This window comes from Candoia aspera, chromosome 3 (genome assembly GCF_035149785.1).
Source record: "Candoia aspera isolate rCanAsp1 chromosome 3, rCanAsp1.hap2, whole genome shotgun sequence".
Lineage (NCBI taxonomy): Eukaryota > Metazoa > Chordata > Lepidosauria > Squamata > Boidae > Candoia > Candoia aspera.
This window is the reverse complement of record NC_086155.1, coordinates 92,327,607-92,350,421: the sequence shown is the minus strand read 5'-3', so window position 1 is coordinate 92,350,421 and position 22,815 is coordinate 92,327,607. Positions and strand designations below refer to the sequence as shown.

General features: G+C 37.2%; 1 protein-coding gene across 1 annotated transcript in view; it reads left to right on the top strand.

Annotated features, from left to right (window-relative positions):
• Positions 1–22,815, top strand: part of VAV3 (vav guanine nucleotide exchange factor 3) — a 197,995-nt gene that overhangs the window by 75,599 nt on the left and 99,581 nt on the right. The window contains exons 3-14 of the mRNA XM_063298356.1: positions 3,291–3,349; positions 3,911–3,976; positions 5,689–5,797; positions 6,663–6,755; positions 8,512–8,580; positions 9,673–9,776; positions 11,384–11,483; positions 13,914–14,009; positions 16,324–16,392; positions 17,240–17,326; positions 19,151–19,236; positions 22,524–22,656. Of these exons, the coding sequence (XP_063154426.1) occupies positions 3,291–3,349; positions 3,911–3,976; positions 5,689–5,797; positions 6,663–6,755; positions 8,512–8,580; positions 9,673–9,776; positions 11,384–11,483; positions 13,914–14,009; positions 16,324–16,392; positions 17,240–17,326; positions 19,151–19,236; positions 22,524–22,656 (1,071 nt within the window). The remainder of the gene's footprint in view (positions 1–3,290; positions 3,350–3,910; positions 3,977–5,688; positions 5,798–6,662; positions 6,756–8,511; positions 8,581–9,672; positions 9,777–11,383; positions 11,484–13,913; positions 14,010–16,323; positions 16,393–17,239; positions 17,327–19,150; positions 19,237–22,523; positions 22,657–22,815) is intronic.

The window sequence follows — 22,815 nt, the reverse complement described above, 5'->3', positions numbered from 1 at the left end:
CAAGTTTTACTTATCAAAAGTTTATTGAATGCTTACAAAGAAATGTGATGAGTCAAATAAGACAAACACCCGATACATGGTTTTGGTTTCTGACTATAAATAAACAAACTCTCATGTGCAAAAAAAAAAAAAGAATGAAAGCAGTAGAAAAGATGTGAAGGGCCAGCTGCATCTGTTTAGCTGCTAATATTAAGCTTATGTATTTTTGAACAAACACGTTGAAAGGTAACAACACTTTGTGCACCAAAATATTTCAGGAACATGTATACATTGTGATACAAATTGCAAGAATAGCCTTGTATGGTAGTCATTATTATCATACCTTATTGACTAAGATTTTAGGTTGAGAAATACTGACCAAAATCTGGTTAGTGAGTTCATGCAACTTGAACTAGAGATTTCATCTCCTGCAAATCAGACAGATGGACTAGATGTTGCAATATTCTTCTTTCTTTGCTCCTTTTTAGACTTGCTACACTATTAATAGATCCTTTGTGATCTTGTTATGTCCCTGTACATTTATCATTATGAAACCATTTTTTTTTTCCAAAACTAGGACATGGATAGATAGCCAATGTCTGACATCAATGTGTGTGTGTGTGTATAGAGGAAAATTTCTGTTTCTCAACTACAGCTAATGTTCACCAAAATTAGTGATCTCATATTTTATTTATTTATCAAATTTATATAGCTGCCTACCTTACAAATGTGACTCTGGGAAGCGTACAATAAAACCAGCAATTAAAACAATCTTAAATAACCATTAAAAACAATTAGACATAACTATAAGCAAGAATCCGTCAGAATCTTACACATAATACACCCAACTTGCGGGCTCTGTCTTACCAAGAAATCCCTAGACCTGCTGAAAGAAACATATTTTGAGAGATTTCTGGAAGGTCAATAGGGTTGGGGCTAATCCCACCCCAGGGGTAGTGGTGCTCGAAAGGGCAGGAGCCATGGCAGAAAAGGCTCATCTCCTGGGTTCTGTCAGATGGAGCTCCTTAGCAGACGGGAACCATAACTTGCCTCATCTGATGGGATGGATAGATGTACAGTTAGTCCTCACTTAACAACCACAATTGGGACTGGAATTTCAGTTGCTGAAATGCGAACTGGTTGCCAAGTGCCCAAACTGTGATCACATGACTACACGGATGCTGCAGCAGTCGTAAGTGAGAGGACCGGTTGTAAGTAGTTCTTTTTTTCAGCACCATCGTAAGTCCGAACCATCACTAAACAAATGGTTGTTAAGCGAGAACTATGTGTAATCATGGAGAGAGGGTCCCTCAGATGACCTGGCCCCATGCCATGTATGACTTTAAAGGTCAAAACCAGCACCTTGAATTGGGCCTGGAAGCAAACTGGCAACCAGGGTAGCTCACAGAGCAGAGGTATAACGTGTACCCTGCTAGGGGTGCACATAACTGCCCTGCCACCATATTTTGTACCAGTTGAAGCTATAGTCAGTATTCATAAGCAGACCACAATTTTCCAGTGTCAGTAGTAATCATAGTTTGGGTCAAGTCTAAAGAAACTATCCCATGTGTTGTGGGGATCTGAGTATCTGATTATGAAAGGGCATCCCACTGGCCAAACAGGGAAAATCCATACTGTATTTCCCTGTATGATTTTTTCCTCCAAATAATTACCTGGGAATGGAGAGGGATTGTCTTCCAGTCACTGGGAAGAATGATACTTTTGAAAGTAACGTAATAGGTGGGAGGTGCAAATAATTTTGAAGGTTAGCTTGCCCTTGAGTGGGGCTGCTTATCTAATACATTTCAATCCTTTTTGTAAAGCTTAATGAGGGCTGTTTCTCTTTTCATTCCATCCTTGTTTAGCTACTCCTTATTTTGCCTCATTTCCATCCAGTTTACTCCCTCATTCTGTTTCCTTCTTTATCCAGAATAGCTACCCCATCCCCACCTCACTCTGTTTTTCTTCTGTTTTTGCTGTTTAAGCAATAAAGGGTGTGTGTGTGTATGTGTGTACTTGTGTGTTTCTGTGGTGGGTGGTTTGCATGTTGAAACATTGTGAGAGTTGCATTTGATTGTGGGAGGATAGAAATGTAATAAATTAATTCTGCCTTTGCATTTATTTGTTTTGTTAGCGAGGTAGCTTTGTTTAGAGGCAATTAATTTTAATCAGTAATTGATAATTCGGTTAGTATTAACTCAGTTTTTTCCTTTCTCTGCTCCCTGCCTTGTAATGACAACCCCCCTTTTGTTATTTGATAATAAAATACAGTAACCTACTAATTATACAGCAGCATTTAGGATGTATTGATGTTAATTCCTTCTATACAAAAAAATCTACATATTGAATAATTTATCTGCCTGTTGAATAATAATTCAAAGAAGTCATTTGTGTCAAATTAACAGCTGCTCTGACTATAGGTACTTTAATATTACTTTACTAACATGAATGATTGATTGTACCAAGAGCACATTTAGAATTTAGAGAACATTTTATGAGTGCTATCACAAAATGTCTGCCATATGTAAAGCACCCATCTACCAAACTGGCTCCCCAGGATTTTCTCTGTCATTGCATATAGAATGATGGAGGCTGGTCTTTGCTGTGCGTTGGTCTGCAACCTGCTGTTGCCTATTTAATACTTTTTATCAAAGCAGTATTTGATTATTTGATTATTTTTAAGCAATAATAATATGAGTAATGTTAGGTTTTTTTAATTAAAAAGAACTGGATGGGCACAAGCGAGGTGTCTAAGACGTTGGTGTCCATGGATGTCATCTTCCTTTGGATACCTTTAATGATGTAACTATATCTGTTATATCCTATCAAATTAAGTCTGGCTTATTCTCAAATAAGTTGTTATAGCAGCTGGTATATTTTGGACTACTTTAAGAGTATTTTAATAAATATGAAAGTAAAGTACTGGTAGGTCATTTTACTTTATTATGCTCAAATATTAACTAAATTATGAAATTAATTTAATTATCATATTAAATTATTAAATTCATGATTAATTATCAAAGATTAACTAAAGTAGGTCACTTTATTCTGGATTATAAAAAATGATCCAAAATATTTATGAGTAGTACAATTTCACTTTAAGAATAGCATAATTGTAAGAACAGTACAATTTCATTTTAAGCATGTTTGTGCCAGGTCCATTTAAAATTAGTGTTACATCTAAAAATGTATTAAACAGAAATGTCATGTATCTTTTATTTATGTCTTAGCTAATGGATCCTATTTAAATGGTGTTTGAAAGGTGGTTTTTTTTCTTATGACTAAACCAATATTTTCTATCTCTTTTACAGGTTATAGAAACTTTATCCAAACTTTCTCGCACCCCTATTGCATTAGGCACCGGAATAAGGTACAATATAGTTGGGATTTTTTAAAAACTTTGATTTTTGTCTATAATGCATATATTTATTTAGCAAATGAACTGCAATTCATTTTTGTGAATGGGTGGGGGTAGACTGTTGTTGTTATTATTATTAATTCAATTTTTATGGCCACCCATTTCATCTAAGTGACTCTGGGTGGCTCATAACAGATAAAAACAACAACAATCCCATAAAAACAAGTTAGAAAACCAACATACAAACTTATAAAAACCATGAATAATAAATTTAAAACAAAAAAATCATGATCAGCAGCAGAATCCATCCTTACATCAGCTCAACACAGCCATTGTAAAAGCCCTCCACCGTTGCCACATCCCCCTGCCCAGCAGCAGAGCCATTGTATGATCATATTCATTCATTTATTCATTAATGTATGTAAAGGACTTATATGTATGTAAAGGACCCATCTTATGTACAAATACCCTGGGTGGCTCACAAACGCAGCAATAAAAAATATAGAAAATATTAAATCAGATTGTTCTTAATGATCATTTTCAGCCTTTGTTTCTTTGTTTTTGTTTCCATAGGCCGTTTCCTACAGAAGAGAGTGTGAATGATGAAGACATATACAAAGGCCTTCCAGATTTAATAGAGTAAGTTATATTGTGTATTAATTTTGTGTTTTAGTTTGCACAGTGTTAATGTTTTGCAGGTCCTATGGAAAACAACAGAGTTTGTTAAGAATTTTAATTACAATAGTAAAAACTAATATAAGCTAAACTTAGAGAAAGAGAAGAGAATGGAAAGGAATAATAAAAAGTGCAGGAAAAAGGAAAAAGAAAAAAAAGAAAAAGAAAAGAAAGAATATAATAAAGAAAAAAAATATATAAAGAAGTGACTTCCAACTTTCATCACAACATGTATAAATAAATTTAATAACTCTTCGCCCCCTATAAGGTTACACAGATATCTCTTCATCTCAAATCCTATCCCTTATTTCTAATCAAATCCATAAAACATCAACTGTTCAATCCTGGTGTCAGCAAAAAGTCCATGAAGGGTTGCCAGAACATTACAAAAATATCCTATTTTAATCCTGATTAAGTAAACCAACTTTATGTTCTTTCCTTTTACTTCTAACAGTTTTAATCTTTAATTCAATCAAATGTTGTGATTTCTCTTCAATTCTTCTTTATCCCATTGCACAGATTTCTTCAAGACTTCAATAAGTTTCTTTTGTAGATCCAATAAGAAAACATTTTCCAGGTCATTATTTTGGTTAATCATTTGTATTTCCTTTATAATTTTTAAAACTTCAGCCAGTTTCTTATATATATCCAGTAAAGTGTCCTTTTCCAAATCACTCCCTTGGCCTACATTCCACATTCTGTACTTTCTCTATCTTGTCAGATCCCAGGGATCTTGCACTTCATAGCATGCTTGTGCCACAGCAACCCCTCCTCAGCCTGCACGCACTTGCTGCAGTACCCCCCCCCCCCACCTCAGTCCATAGTACTCACTTGACTCCAGCCTGCTTTCAAGCCACCCAGGACTTGCAACTTCCAGCTGGCTTCCCCATTGACTTTGCTTGTGAGAAGCTGGCAGGAAGTTGCAAGTCGCAGTCATATGAGGTCGTTGCTTAACACCCGTGATTTTCACTTAACGATGGCAACATTGACTGCCGGGATTGCTGCTAAGCAATGCAGTCATGCGATATTGCATTTTACAACCGCATCACTTAGTGATGGAAATTCTGGTCCCAGTTACCGTCATTAAGCAAGGACTACCCGTAAGCTATTGGAAAGGATCTAAATCCATAGAACAGTTAAAAAAAAAATCACCACCTTTGGACCCTCAAATGTTCTTAAAATACGGCTTTACTTACAAGGATGATTCATAATGCATCAACTCCCCAATAAAAAAAGATTATTAAAAGTTTCTCCTGGTTGGTGAAGAGTTCTCCCATCCTGATTTAGTGTTACAAAAAATGAGTATAGCCTTTTACTGAGCATATGCTCTCTCCCCTACATTTGTGGTAATGATGAGAGAAGAAATTCAAAGTTTTCTGTTCTATCCTAGCTTGTTGTCTTCTTTGAACCTAGATAAAATGTATTAGTACTAATTATGATTACCATAGATTTCTTATATTTACTGACCACAGTTAAGATTAACCATAGTTAATATTTGGATGATCTCAGAAACCTAAAACCAAACCAGAAGTTTCCAATCTCTGCCTCCTGGCAGTGCCAAAAATGGAGAGGTGCCTAGAGGGGAAGCTGTACAGTATTTTGCAATAACCATCCAGATTTTCAAAATAGGTCTTACTGTGCATTCTTAATTTTTCTCTTTTTGCATTGCTTTCTAGTGAAACAAGAGTGGATGAAGATGAAGACCTTTATGATTGTGTTTATGGGGAAGATGAAGGTGGCGAAGTGTATGAAGACCTGATGAAAGTTGAAGCAGCACATCAGCTTGTAAGATATAAAAAGATTGAGCTGGGTACAAAAGAAATAGTGCAGTAATACATTTAGACCATAGTCCGAAATTAAACACGTTTCAGTCACTGATCTTGGATGGAGTATTAAGAACATGTTAATCATATTGAAGTCATTGGGAACTTGGTTCCAATTTTCTGCCCAATAAGCTTCAGCTGTCCTCTACCTAGTGAATTCTTTTTGGTTCTTCTTTTCACAGAAATATTTTGGCCTGTTCTAGTTGTGCTCCGTTACTTGGTCAATTAATTGAGTGTTTGGAATGTCTAAACTTCCCTATAACAAAAACAGTATAACATAAACAGTATTTTGAAGTAGCAGTAGCCCATGTGTACTGTTCTCATTTAAGATTTTTAAAAAGGGAAGCACAGAGAATAAAACAGTGTTGGTTCTTTCTGCCTGCTTTTGCCCACATTCTCTCTGTCCCTTCTCATGACTTTTCCTCAACACCTTGGCAGACAACTGTGGTCTCTTTCTCTCTTCCTTCTACCGTTCCTTTACTTGATTGATACCCTGCACCATGAAGACTTGGTTGAGATCAGCAGCCACTGCCTTCTTTTCTCATCATCTCAAAGGGTCCACGTGGGATATGATGGGAGCTGGAAGCCAGAGCTTGTTTATTATGTTTCCAGAAATCCTGGGAGAGGTTCTGTTAAGATTGTTCTTTAAATTGGCAAGGTGTGGGGCAATGCGGATGTGCTTGTAGACAGCATGTTGCTAAGTTCAGGTCTACAACAAAACAGATTAGGATGCTGACTGTCACTGACAGTTGGTGGAGGAATATGGTCCAGCTGAAAAATACCCAGAAGTGTGCTCATATTCAAGTAAACTCTTATTAACTTGGCAGAAAAGTCCTGAGAATGACATAAGAACCTGCTGTCTTTCTGAAATAAAACAGACGGAGGAGAAATACACTGAAACACTGGAATCTATTGAAAAGGTAAAGTGATGTGATAAAACAATCAGGGACTTGTTTCCTACTTATTGCCAGGAGACCTAGGAGAGCAGAAAAGTTTCAGGCAGGGATGTAGACCTAGCAGAGGTGTGCACAAAATAGAAAACATGTTTTGTTTTGACCTCGAAACAAAACAGTTCCACTTGAAATCTTTCATCAGATTGTTCTGAGTTTGGTTTGTTCTGAAAGACAGCTCTGTTACCAATCCCTTACCAATCCCTTGTTTTTCACCACTGGGTCATATAAGTATTGCAAAAATTTGATAAATTTATATATAATTATTACCTGCAATTATTCAGTGGTTTACAGTAAGAAAGCATTTATGTGAGTGTGTTTTATTTATTTATTTTGTTTAAATAAAGACTTGTGGGAAACAATGGGAATATGTTCATCCATTGAAATATCTATTAATTTGTCAAAAAAATCCCCCCCTTCTTCTCAACAGAAAGTACAGATAGAGGTTTTTTCAATTTAAGTAAAACTCTGGATCACTTAGCTAATATTACAGAACATAGAGAACTGATAATCTCTGTAGTGTTTCTTTCAATGAGCACATCACCTCTGTTAAACTTTTTAAAAATGTTTTAGATTTTACAATCTTTTAGCCAATTTTTTCTGCAGCCACTGACATCCTGGTTACTTAGAAGGATCAAACCATATATGAAAAAGTTTTGTTATACTTGTCAGATAATTGAAACAACTGTATCGATGGTGAAGCATTCCGAGATCCCAAATATCACAAGTTTCAACATTTCACTGCTGGATACGTTAAACATTAAGTGATGGAACAGTTTTTCATCTTAAGAGCACATGCTGCAATGTGTTTAACAATTTCACAGAATAACAATTTCACTATTACCCACAGATAGCAGATCACTCACTCTTCCTTTTTTAAAAAGTTATACCTCTATTCAGTAGGCAATTTCATTGCAATTTCAAAACTTTATGACTTGAGAAATAATTAAATGTAATATTGAAATACCCACCGTCTCCGTTTCCCCATAATCACTCTATGGGAACTACAGTAGTGATTGTACTTTTTTTCCAGCAATTTTCTGTTGTGGAATGAGTTATAAGTTATTAAATGATTTATATCAGTGTTTCTCAACCTCGGCAACTTTAAGATGTGTGGAGTTCAGCCCCCAGAATTCTGAAAGTTCTGAGGTTGAGAAACACTGATTTAGATAAAAGGGACATTTTCTCTGGGGAGAGGAACATTTTCGTGCACAGTGACATTTTCTTTGGGGGAAACATCCAAAGACAAAAGATAACGAAGCACTCTTCAGAAAGCGAGAACAGTTTGCTACCAAAATGAATTCTGCCCTCAGTATTGCCTTTTATAGCTATACTAGATACATAAACAATGACACCCAATGGAGAAATAACCTATGACCTCCTTAAATATCCATTATAAAATCTGGGGCAGTGTAATTTTATTAAGTGTTAGATTATTGCTGCTAACTTTTGGCAGAGTTGATCATTTAGTCTTACTGCAGAGATATACCTGTTATCTGTTGGAATTAATCAGAGGAAAGTCATCTTCATGTATCAGAAGTTTGGGAAATGCTGTTTTTCATCAATCAACACTTAATGTGCAAGGCCCGGTAACTTGACCAAATGATAAGGCATTCTAAGACATATATATTTAAAACAAGGGGTGGACATCAAACACCCTAAAAGGAAGTTGCACTGGGCAAAATGTATTAATATTACTTGTGTGTCTGTGTTTTTCTCTTTGCAGTTTTTTATGGTGCCACTGAAAAGATTTCTGACTCCATCAGAATTTGAAACAGTATTCATCAACATTCCTGTATGTAATATTTCCAAAGGTTGTGATATTCATGTGAAGATTGTCTACAAGGCAGTGCTGGAGAAATTAGGTAGAATGAAGACAGATAGGATGCACAGGAAGGACCCTTTGAGATGTAACGGTTGAATTGACCGATGAGCTTAGCGAATGGAATGTTAGCTCAGCGATCAGTCTTACTCTTTCCTGCTTGCTTATCCACTTACTTACTGCAGCTACTATTTTGTCTAGCCCACTCCCTTAAGGAGGAAGAGTTTATCAGGAGAAGATTAAGGCTTCTTACAGAGAGGTTGGGAAGAAGTGAGCAAATTTTTCATTTCATACAAGGCTTCAAAGGGAATAACAGCAACAAAAGAGTTGAGCCATCTTTTGGTCAGAAATACTCAGCTTAGGTGCTTTGCTGACTTTTCCCAGGAAAATGCAGGACTTGGGAGACTCCCATGTTGAGCCATTGTTGGCTTAATAAGTTGGGTCTAGAAAGAAATTGATTGAGAATTAATGCCTTAGTAGTAGAAGATAGGGAGTGAGGTTATCCTGTCCTTACTTACTGTAGTAAGTAAGCTATGAACAAGGGGGTGGTTGGCGCCATAGCACCCCTTATTTTTGATTTTATCTCATCTTGGATTTTATATTTATTATCTTATTTATGTTTTTAGACTGTAATTCAGGTTTTTATATTTTTATTATTATTTTTATTGTAAACCGCCCAGGGTCCCCTGTTGGGGGAGATGGGCGGTGATACAAATTTAAATAAATAAAATAAAATAAAATAAAATAAATGAACAAGGTTTAGTGTACCTACTTGACTTAAAACAAGCTGAAATATTGGACTCAATTCATCCTTTTAAATTTATAATTTCTTTAAAGATATGTAACAAATATGTAAGTTCAAGGTCAAAAGTTTAAGGGAATATAAATGGTCATTTTAATAATCACAATGATAATACCTTTGACCTGGGAACGATTTCTAGTGTGAAATAGTCAAATCATTATACTTTATAATTTTATCTGTTGAAAATAATGACTTTGCAATGAGAAGTTGATATGATAGCACTGAAGATCATTATAGGCTTATAGGTTATATTTTTGTTTCAGGATTTGGTGAAAATCCACAGAACTTTAACACAGGATGTTCATGAATCCATTGTAAGCAAAAGTGACCAGAACTTGTATAAAATTTTTATTAGCTACAAGGAAAGGTAATAGTTCTTTATATATAAAAATGTATATTGCCAAAAATGTGAACCTGAGCTGCTGTTATTAATTAATCCATGAGAACTTCCCAACTGTATTTAATGTACTTTTTGTAGAAATTCTGCATTCCTATGAACTAAGGTTTTCATATTTAGCATTAGTGTGTAATACATGATTTAAGTGCATTAAAAACTAAACTGAATTTCGTAGAATGTTATTCTGTAGAATGTGCTATATCCATCCCTTTTTCCTTTTGCTAATTTTGGTATAGTTTTCTTGGATATTAACCTTATTTAGCATACAGGTAGTCCTCATTTAACAACCATTTTGTTTCAACGGTGTTGAAAAAAGACAACTTATGACCGGTTCTCGCATTTATGACTGTTGCAGCGTCCGTGCGGTCAGGTGATCATGAGTTGGGTGCTTGGCAACTGGTTCACATTTATGACTGTTGCAGTGTCCTGTGGTCACATGATTGCCATTATTGACCTTCCTAGCTGGCTTTTAGCAAGCAAAATCAATGGGGAAGCACTTGATTCACTCAATGACCATGTGGTTTGCTTAATGCCCACAGTGATTTGCTTAATGATGGCTGCAAAAAAGGTAATAAAATTGGGTCAGATTCACTTAGTGACCGCTTTGCTTAGTAACAGAAATTCCAGTCCCAGTTGTGGTCGTTAAGCAAGGACTACTTGTGTATTACATTCTCTGGTTTCTAGAAGCACTGAAGGAGAGTTGTGGTTGGGATCAGCTGCAGAAACATCATCATGTTCATTTCTTCATGTTATTACTTTGGGGCAGGGAATGTATGGGAGAATTTGACACTTTCTATAGGCAGGACACTATTGATGCAATCATTAATTGCAATTATGTGATTCCTTCCCATCTGCATTGAGCTCGATGAGGGCTCTATTACATGTACTTATTTTCCCCCTGGAAATATAGTTTGTGGTTTTTTTAATGTCTCCTTTATACTTATAGTAAGATTGAAAATATATAGTTACAAGATCTAGGGAATTTCAAGAAATATTTTTATTCTCAGACATTTTTAGAGAGGCAGAATGAGCTATTGTGTAAGAAAATTCAGTTTTCAATTTACTTGACCAAAATCCATAAAAAATAATAACCCATAAAATAAAATTATCTCAATTACATTTGGAAGGGCAATTTTTTGAGAGCCATCATCATATAATCATGACTTCATTGCAAATACAACATGAACTTAACAGTCTGGGAAATTGGTCTTCTAGGCCTGCTGTTTCAGTAAAAAAAAAAAATGAAAACCCAAGCCTCAACATAATTAATCTGATGCTAGTCGTACCCTGCTGAGCAATGCTCATCTCATTTTTTTGAAATTTGATGAATTAATAATAAATACTAATAATATTCTTTAAAAGGGGTTTACAGTTGTATTTTTATCCTGATTAAAGTCACAACACTTGATTTTCAGAGATTGAGATTTTTAAATATAATTTTGATTATATAATAGCTGCAGAGCTGGAACCACATGTCCTTAAGAAGTTAAACTATGAAGTTAAAACAAACTTGCTGAATGTAATATTAATGAAAGACGAATGAATTGATTTCTCTCTCTTCTTCTGCATTGTTCTAGATTGGTGATTTATGGGCAGTATTGCAGTCATGTAGAGACAGCCATTTCCTGTTTAGATAATATCTCCAAGACAAAGGAAGATGTTAAGCTGAAATTGGAGGTTTGTCTGGGACATTTTATTGATTTATTTATAAATAAAAACGTTTAGATTCAAATCTTACAATCAAACTGTATTCCAATTTATGTCTGCTAATTTTATTTCTACAATGAAATTGGAAATTTTGATTGGTGTAAACATTACTCAGAATATGATAGTATAAAGCTGTGATGGTAGAATGGATGAAACCATTTCCAAATGCAAATGGAACCTGAAGGCCCCCCATAGACAACATTTGTCACCAAAGGGGATTGGGTTGAAGGGCTGAGTACAGTTCATTCTTTACTTGTCATAGGGGGGAGCATTCTGCAAGGCAGATTTGGGAGGGAAAACCCCCACAATTCTTCAGTGAAGAAGTATACTCTTTTTTATTACACTTCAATGCTACCTCATTCTGCTTAATGTGTAGACCAAGAGTTAAATTGCCTGTGAATTTATTTACAGAAATAATTGTAGAGCTATCCCTGCCAGCTTTAATTACTTTAGGCTAAGGGTGCTTACCCAGGGCTGCATGAGCCCTCCAGAGTCCTTCTCAAAGTTGTTGCTGAACTGCAATTCTTAATATCATAGAAGAGGAAAGTTATTAAATACATGGGGAGTAATCATGTTGACTATTTAATTAAGTTTAAATTTAATTATATTTACACGGTCATTAAATTAACTTTTTCCTGGCTCCATTTACTATTCTGTCCTGGCTCTACTTACTTTTTGGAAGGCATCCCCTGATATCCCACCCAACAGAAAAGGACTCCTGAGCAACCTAGTCAAATATTCTTGAGTTGTTATATTCATGAACTGAATTGCCAGCCATGTATTTTTTTTATAATATCGGTAGAGTTTATATTGTAGTTCCATCTGTATAAACCTTGTGACTTTTTTAAAACACTTGCATACTATTGGCAAAATAAAACAAGTGCAGTCCTTGGCCTGAAAAGAGTTGTCTATTCCTACTATAAAGAAAGTGTGGGTAATATTAATATAGGGCAGCGCCAGTAGCTATAGGATTGTGGGGGTGGGGGTGTTAAATCTTTGCCATTTAGAAATCACAATTAGATATGGAAATTATCTTCAGCAAAGGATCGTTACCTTGTCGTGGTGCTGGAGCTTGAGCACCTCAATGATGCCATGAGCTAAACCGTGAAGGGCCACCCAAGACGGGAAGGTCATGACAGAGAGGTCAGACTAAATGTGATCCCTGGGGAAGGTAATGGCAACCGACCCCAGTATTCTTGCCATGAAAACTAAATGGATCGACAACAAAGGTCCGCATAGTTAAAGCAATGGTATTCCCAGTAGTAACATATGGCTGCGAGAGCTGGACCATAAGGAAGGCTGAGAGAAGGAGGATAGATGCTTTGGAACTGTGGTGTTGGAGGAAAATTCTGAGAGTGCCTTGGACTGCAAGAAGATCAAAGCAGTCCATCCTCCAGGAAATAAAGCCAGACTGCTCACTTGAGGGAATGATGTTAAAGGCAAAACTGAAATACTTTGGCCACATAATGAGAAGACAGGACACCCTGGAGAAGATGCTGATGCTAGGGAGAGTGGAAGGTAAAAGGAAGAGGGGCCGACCAAGGGCAAGATGGATAGATGATATTCTAGAGGTGACAGACTCGTCCCTGGGGGAGCTGGGGGTGTTGACGACCGACAGGAAGCTCTGGCATGGGCTGGTCCATGAAGTCACAAAGAGTCGGAAGCGACTGAATGAATAAACAACAACAATGGAATATATATATATATATATATATATATATATATATATATATATAAAAATATATATATGTATTTTTAAAACCCATATAAATGGGATGGAAGGTCTAAAGAGAAGAGGTTGAAATGGAAATTTTAACCATCCTAACTTGCTTCTGTAGTCCTGACCAGATCATAATGCAATGATTGCTCCTAAACCAAACTTGCTCAGTCTTTTCTGGGCTGTGCTTGATCTTTGAATTACAAAACAGTAGGTTGGGTGAGGAGGAAGACTAAATCTGAGATTGCTGATATTCAGTCAAAATTCAATATAGTTTTTACTATTATTCCAGGGTCAGATACATAATATTTATTTATTTCAAATTTATTTATATTTCAAATTTAGTCACCGCCCATCTCACTCAAAGAGCGACTCTCTCTGTTCAAATAATATAATTATTTTAAAATTAAATAGTAATAGGGCTTAAAAGGTACACTAGAGGCTTTCTGGAGCCCCATGGAACCTTGGAACCTGACATTTTTCACCACTGTTCTAAGAAGTTAAATTAGTCTGGGTCAGCTGCATGAAATACTATAATGTGTAACTGGATTATAAGATTGAATTTCCTTGCAATTTGAGCAACAAGTCTCTTATCTTATAAAACATTACTTTGCTATTTTGATTATGCCAGAGTCATATTGAGACCTTTTATTTATTCCGTTTTTTTGTTATTCTTTAATTAGGAATGTTCCAAAAGAGCTAATAATGGGAAATTTACTCTGCGGGATCTCCTTGTAGTCCCAATGCAACGAGTTCTGAAATACCATCTATTACTTCAGGTATTTAATTTTTCTAATGATTGAGATAGTATCTTCCTAGTTCTATCTCTGTGCCACTGTTTAGGCCGGTTACTGTTGTACTGTGAATTTTGACTACTGAGAGTGCACATTTTTGTGAGAATTGCAGCTGTGAGGGTGTCACAGGACAGACTGATTGATTAATCAATCAATGTGCCATCAAGTTGGTGTCAACTCTTAGCAACAACATAGACAGATTTTTCTTCATGTGTATCTCTCCCTAACCTGGTCTTCAGGTCCTTTATTTTAAAACACACTATCAATTTTAAGCTACTTTTTTTCCCCCTGATGTTGCTTTTTTAGAAGCACTGCACTCAGTTTCTTTGGGGAGGAACTCAATGGCTCTCGTAACAGCATCAGCTCATTATCCCACTTAAAGCAAAGCTATAACTCAGGATTGGTGCTAGCTTGCTGTGATCTGGTCTCAGCCATTGTATTGTTTAGTATGGTCTTACCCAATCTGGTGCCTTCTAGATGGGAATTGTAATGCAACTCATATTGAGGATATTGGATTGAGGAAGTCTGATACAATAAGATGCACTGAGCAGGTCAGTGCTATCATATTGTTGGTTTTTGTCAGCCAGGGTACGTATCAGTGTAATTTATCAGCAGGAGCATAAAAAACTCATAACGGCTCTGACCCATGCAGAGAGTTGTATTAAATTGTACACCTGGTAGGTAATGCAAAAGCTACCCTAGGTATCTTAGTTGCTATGAAGAGTATAATGTCTAAATCAGCTTAGAGAGATTGTGGATTCTCATAGCTTGTAGTAAAGTTGAGGATAGCCGCCAGGCCCGCAACTAGGGTCTCTGTCACTCGGGGCAAACATGGATTCCATGCCCATTTTGGCGTCCCCCCAGTGCTCATTTTGGTGCCCCCCTAGTGTGGCACCTGGGGCACATGCCCCACTTTCCCCCCCAAGTTGCAGCCCTGACAGCCACAGTACATGGGAAGGGAAAGATCCTTTGTCTAGAAAGATTTTCCATCCAGCCCAACTGTATTGGAATTCAACTGATTTCACAATAACTGAGTGGTTTTCTGTCTGTCTGTCTTTTTTTTTTAAAATAGAACAGTACAATTTACTGCTATTAGATGATAATTGAAATCTGTGCTTTCCTACTGTTCATAATCAAGGCTGGACAGGAAGCAGTCACTTCTAGGTTATTTCTGTTCTGTGCTGGATTATAATAATGCCATATTTATTTAGAACATTTCTCATTAAAACTCCCAGAGTGCATGGCTCCTATGCAGTTAGTACTATAATGGGAGTAGAGAGTTTTATAAATATCATTTGTTAGCTTTGCTGGGAGACTCATTAGTTCAGCCCCAGAGAAATACACTATTGCATTAGATTGTCTGCATTGCTCATACTTAGAAAGTGTCATTTTAAAAAAGAGATTCTGTCCATGCAAGAAGCTGTGTTTTGCTTCTGTAATGCCTTGTTTCATGCAATATATCAAAGTCCCTGGAATGTACTTCAACTGCATTTGTAATTGACATATTACTGTTTCTAGAAAGTTCTGGCATGATTTTAAAAAACATAATGCAGTGTAACTTATATTTTAAAATGTTCATTTGAATATGCTGCTCACTTCCCCAATTGGTAAAACTTTTAGAAATGTTAATTTTTTTAAAAAAAAACCTGTTCTTATATATTTTGAAAGAACATACAGAATAAGTAGCACAAACAAGAAAATAAGGTGCAGATACTGAAATATGAGCAGATAAACAATAAATTTGAAATATCATAAAACTAATATATTCCAGCACATCATTAGAAGTTTATAGTAATATGAGATACTTCATATTCATTTTATAGTCACAATCCATGTATCTCTGTGGAGCTTTAAGTGTGGATTAGTGTTACTGCAAAAGTAAAACTAGTACATCTTTTTTTTAAAAAATGGAGGTTAAGAATTTAGACTGTGTGCCTTGTAGAGGAAACCGTACATGCATCTAAATAAAAGAGGAATTAAAAATAATTAGGTCATGTCAATCTGGGGTTCTGACACATTTTCATGAAATTTAACCAATGTTCTGAAATATTTGCTATGCTGACATAGAAAAGCTGAAACCCAACAGTAAAAATCTGAAATATAAAATTGGCTAAAAGCCCTTTTAAAAATCTCTAGATTTATTGGTGAGCTGAGGAAAAATATGTTTGAAATAATTTTGAATAGTGGCAATATAATCAGTGCTTTAGATCCAGCTACATTGATTACAGCGCATCTGTAATCTTCTGAGTTTCTCTCCATAATAATGGGTTGATAATAACTATGGTATTCTGTAATACAGGAGCTGGTAAAACACACTAATGACATAACTGAGAAGGCAAATCTGAAGTTGGCCCTTGACGCAATGAAGGTAAGTGTGATTGATTGAGTACACGGGCTCTAATATAAAATGAGAAGAGTCGTTTCTAGAAGGAAGTTGAAAGTTAAATATTTTGAAACTTGCTTGGTGTCTGTCTTGCTTGGTGTCTATAGTGGCATCATATGCTTATAAGTAAAAGCAAACTTGCTGCTTTCACAATCCAAGGATCCATTTATAATTTATTATTTAATTATCTGTCAAGCTATTTTTACCCTGTGTTTTGAATGGAAAAGGCTCTACAATTTTGCTGCACATCACATGCGTATTAACTATAGTTCGGCACACTGCACATTCTGTTTTCTTGTATCAGGTCTTTTCAGTGCAAAATGAGCATAGGCTTTGTGCACATTTTGTGCAACTGAATCTTTTCCAATGGTGTTGAAAGATTTCAGGACTTGGGCCAGCAGGTATGGCCCCATTTGTCCTTCCAAAGGATGTGAAGGTGATAATAGTGTTACTTTGTGTAGCACAGTTTTTCCAATATGCACATGCTGATATTTAATGTATAATTGCCTCAGCTATAGCATGGGGACAAGGAAGAATTAGTCCAGTTTTTTAAGCAACCTGACCTAAGCCAAACTCCCTGAATTAAATTGAAAATTAGAATACATTTATCCTTTAGATTGTATTTTTTAAAAATGTGTAATGTTGCATTTGATTCATATACTGTGTACAAAAATTTCTATATTTGGGAAAGATTCATATAAAAATAAATGCCTTTTAAAAAACATAGACTAATGTTGAAAATGGGACATGAATGACCTTCAGCCCTTAATCAAGTGTAAAATCAATCTATCCTTGTTACACTTCAAATTTCTTTCTCTTTTCTGTGTTTTAGGACTTGGCACAATATGTAAATGAAGTGAAGCGAGATAATGAAACCCTCCATGAAATTAAACAATTTCAGTCATCAATAGAAAATTTGGTAGGTCTTTATATGATGCTGCTTTTTTATTTTTATTTTTATTTTCCTCCTCCTGTCTGTCTACTTGTCATTGGTGGACCTATAAGCAGGAGAGCTGAAAGTGTGAATTCAGGCAGGGTTAGGATTAAAGACAATGCGGAACACACTTGTGAGGGAGAATCAGTTGCAGGTAAGAAACTGAGCCGATGTATTCTGAAAAAGTTTTGAACAAAGATTCAGGAAAACTGGAATATTGAGAGCAGAAGGGGGCTAACAGGAGAGTTAGAATAGAAACAGGAACTCTAAGGCACAAATCTTTGGATCAAAAAAAGACAAGAGTCTGTGATGGAGTTAAAATATTAGAGTGTTTGAATTTGCAAACATTAGGGTGTGCATTAATGTGATTTACTTGGTTTTGGCTTAGCATGATTTGTGAACTCATTCAATTGTCAGTCAACAAACCAAGGTTTGGTGTGATGTCTGTTTGTTGTCCAGAATTTATCTTGTAAGAATGTTTTGTAGAATGGTCAGATGAAAAGTTGGAATATTTATGGATAGATTAAGAAAATCATAGCAGTTGAAAGCTACGTTGAGGTTACTCTACTGCCAACTGAAGTGGCTTATCTAAATGATCAAGAGCTATCTTTTCAAGTCTGGGCTTATCCTACAAACTTGACCATATTTATTTTGCTTTGCTTTAATTACTACTATAGACCACTAAAATATATTTTAATTTAATTTAATCCTTATTTCAAATAGCAGCAGTTCCTATGGGAGTTACTAAGCCACACAATTCAGAACTTCTTTAAGGCACAACTCCTTAAGACAGAGACTGGTCTTTGGCATAAAAACAAAGCTCAGGGTATTCTTCAGTTGCTTTTTGAGTTCTGTAGCATAAAACCTATGGGAACATTAGGAGGATAAAGAATATCTTGTTTCCTACAGCTCTTTTATTTGTCTCAGGCTGAAGAAAGGTTAGATCTTTGACATCTTTACTAATTTTCCCTAGATGAAGAAGTGTGAGGCAATATTGGGCAGATGGAGAAACGTGGTGGGATGAGAAACTGAGCATAGAGGATCAAGCCTGATGCCTTTATACACTTGTGTTATGTTGCTTCTACAATCTGGAGAGTGTGCAGGCTGTAAATATTTCAAAATAAATACATAAAATAAAGGGAAATGGAATGGCAAGGAAGAGGGAATTCTCCCTTTCTCTTCCCTGTAACTAGTACCCATTACTCCAGATTAAAGCTGAAAAGCTAAAACCAAGACACAGCAGGAAGAAAAATCCTATTAAAACAGGACAGCCTGCCGCTTGCCTCAGAAACAGCCTGAAATACTTCCTCATCTGCAGCTGAAGGCGTGGCAATAGAAGTACAGTCACAGCCACTACTAATCAGACTCCCTGGTCATTATCTTCTTCTTCAGCAGCATGCTGGATCTTATGTGCTTCTGAAAATGCCTGCTTCCCAGCACTCCAGATCCCCCCACCCTGCTAAGCCAAAAGCAGCAGGTTCAGGATCTGTCCCTGTGGGCTAGAAAAATTGAGAAAAAGCTAATGGCAACACTCAACACAAGGATCCAATTTGAGTGTTCTGAACAGATGGAACTCTACAATGTTTCAGATGGTCAAAACCTTGACTTGCAACCACTTGAAGCAAGTGCTCTGAGGTTGAAACATTTTGCACACCCCTTGTAGAGTAGGTCAGAGATGCTGCCGGTTGTGTATTTTCTTTTGCCATCTGCCTTATATCTAACCATTTTTCAGAATTTTGAATGCAGCATCTTCCTCCAATAAATAGTCAGATATCTTTTAAGTAATTAATGTAATGTTTACTTTTTCAGAACCAATCACTTTTACTCTATGGAAGACCACAGGGTGATGGTGAAATAAAGATAACGACCCTGGACAAACGAGCAAGGCAGGATAGGTGAGAAGAGCTTCAGTTTGTTTTTCAGTGTACGATTTTACAATGATCCTAGGTCAATACTTCTGAAATGGCACAATATCTGCGGTTCACTAGTTGCACAGGGGTAATGGCACTGAATGCAGTGATCTGACCATGAGAAGGAAGTGAATGTCCTATCTCCCACTCAGATCACTATATTTCATTTCAGCTCAGAAAAACTAGAATGTGCCCTGATAGATACATTGGGCTGATGATAAAGTGGACAATCCTATGGTATATCAATGTCTGTTGATCACTCGAGATGACGTGCTTTTTAAAAAAGAGTATAGAATATAAGCAAAGTACCAAGATACAGAACAATAACAAAATTAAACTCAACAATTCAAAAAAATAAGAATGATTAAAAAATGATAAAAAACAAGAAAAAAGGAAATAAATACATTCTACCTTATATACAGGTAATCCTTGGTTAACGGCCACTCTTTCAGCGACCTTTCAAAGTTACGACGGTGCTGAACAAGTGTGGTTATGATAAGACCATATCATATGGGTCAGTGAACCCTCAATTTATTCACATTTCCAATACAGAAAATACCATATTCATTCTTTCAAATACATTTGAAAGTTCTGGCCATCCCAGCACCCCCGCTGTCACATGATCATGATCTGGGTGCTTGGCAACCAGCTTGCACTTACAATGGTTGCAGCATCACATGATTGTGATTTGCAACCTTCCTTGCCAGCCTCCCATAAGCAAATTCAATGGGGAAGCCAGCAGGGAAGGTTGCAAGTTGCTCGGGTAAGTCTCCCTCACCCGTGCATCATCCCCCAGCCCCTCTACACTCACACCACGCCTTGCTGACCACCCGCACACCCTTGCGCACCCTCCCAGAGCCTTGCTGCACTTGCGCCATGCTTCCCCAGCCACTCGCACACCCTCTGCCACATGGCAGCCATCCCAAGCCCTACCGTGCTTGTGCCACCCCCCACCACCTGTGCAACCTCGCACACCCTCCTCAAACCTTGCACTTGTGCTGCACCTCTCAGCCACTCACACACCTCCCCGGCCACTTGCACACCTTCTCCCAGCTGCACTCCAAGCCCTGCCGCACTTGTGCCTCCCTGCCACTCGCGCACCTCCCCAAGCCTCACTGCGCTCTTGCTGCACCTCCCTGGGCACTCACGCACCCTCCCCGTCACACGTGCATGCTCTCTCACCTGGCAGCAGCCACCTCAAGCTCCTCCGCACTTGTGCTGTACCTCCCTGGCCACCCACCCACCTCCTTGCTCCCTCTCCCACCCTGGCTGCCAGTCTGCTTGCAAGTTTGCTGGGACTTGCAATTTTCTGCTGGCTTCCCCACTGGCTTTGGTTTTTGGAAGCCAGCAGGAAGTTGTGAGGAGGTGCTCACTTAACGACCCACAATCCTTGCTTAATAAGGGCAATGGAGACTGCAGGGATTGCCATTGCTAAGCAATGCGGTCACATGACATCACACTTTACAACTGCATTGCTTAGCAGTGGAAATTCTGATTCCAATTGGAACAGTTGTGCATGGTATACCAGTGGAATCCCCAATTTATCCAGAGATCTCAGATATAAAGATTGTAGATTGCTCTCTGCCTAGAAGGTAGAAGCCCTGGAAAGAAGAACTTTGATACAATATAGGAAGGTCTACCCACTTCACCTATAGTGCTGCTACATTAAATACCTAGGGTACTAAAGTAGTAGAGATTAATTGTATATTTCAGTGGTACAAATAAGTTTGACCCTTTCATTTATTATGAAATCACTGATGACAACTGGCTTCAGCAATAAGATATATGGACAGCAAGGAACTTTCAGCTGATGGAGCAAGCAGAATAGGGAATAAGCATAATATGTTAAATCTCTTTTCCCCCATCTGGCTTCCAAACTCCAGCATTATATCCTGTCTCACCCATAATCATTTTTATAGGACAGCATTCCTTTCCAGGCACACAGAATTATCTAGACACAAAGTCAAAGCTACCAACCATTAAAACAATGTAGAATCCCAGAAAAAGACATAAGAAAAATAAAAATATTAAAACTGTGAAAGGCTGTTGAACTGCCTGGAGGCTGTGTAGGCCTGGATGGGGTGAAACCGGGTTCAGCTCAGTCCTACCAAGACTGAGTGGCTGTAGTTATTGGGAGTCCCAGAACTTTGCAAGCTTTCTAACTTTGATCATGGGTTGGGTTGCACTTTCCCAATCAAGGGTGGTGTGCAATCTGGGGGTGTTCTTGGACTCGCTACTGCTCAATGAGCAGATGGCAGTTGTGGCCAAGAAGGCCTTTGCACAACTTCATCAGGTGCACCAGTTGCACCCATTCCTGGATTGGGAGGCCTTTTAGACAGTTACTCATGCTGTAGTCATCTCATGGTTTACTTATTACAATGTACTCTCCATGGGGCTGCCCTTGAACACCACTCAGAAACTTCAGCTGGTCCAGAATCCAGTGGTACAGGCAGTGATGGGCATGCCTCAGTGTACCCATGTGACACCTCTGCTCTGTGAGCTGCTTGCATGTGCAATTCAAGGTGTTGGATATGACCTATAAAGACCTACATGGCATAGGGCCTGGTTATTTGGGGAACTGTCTGTCTCCCATGATATCTGCCTGGCCAATTTGAACTGGTGGTGTTGGTGTGCTTTGCATTCATTCAATTCAACAGTGTCATCCTTTGGGACTCATGAGGCTCACCTTTTCTGTCATAGTGGTTGCTCCCTGGAATGAAGTTTCCTCTGTAATCCGGATGGCTCTGTTCTGGGGTCTTGAAGACCTGGCTCTTTCCCCAGGTCTTTGGACTACAGTGGCTGGAACCCCTCATGAGTTTATTGTTGATGGGATTAGCTATCTTGTTCTTTACCTGTTTTTTACTTTTTTGTTTTGTTGGCTTTGTTTTCAATTGTTGTATTTTATCTTTTTTTTACATTGTAAATTATTTGAAGTTGGGCGACACCTAAATCAAATTAATTAAAATAAAATAAAATTAAAACAGCATTTAGTCCTCGTTTATTTCTCTGTCTCTTGGTAGGGATTTAAGTATTGTAGATTAGAATGAAATTTATAAGTATGCTGCATAGAACTGGCAGTAAAAAGCTAAAATTGCAGCTGAGAATACATATTTCAAAATTTGAGAGAAAATTTCTGTTTCACAATCTGACTTGACATTGTAATGTTAATTAAAAATTTAATCCAGATAAACTCTACTCAGTATTTCTCAGATAGCATTTTTAACCACAGGTTTGCATTCTTATATCTTATTATACTTTCATTTCTCCCCCAGGCATATCTTTTTATTTGACTTGGCTATAATAGTGTGCAAACGAAGAGGTGATAATTATGAAATGAAGGATATAATTGATCTTCAGGAATACAAAATAAGTAATAACCCTACCACTGACAAAGAGAATAAAAAGGTAAAAATATAGAATGTGTCTGAATCCATGACATATTCTGCCCTAAAATGCTAAATGTGATATTTAAAAGTTCTATATGCACTCTTCTCTAGATTTATTTATCTACAGCCTCTGTGTAGGAAACTGGGACTCAAGGAAAAATGTTTATCTTCTTGATTA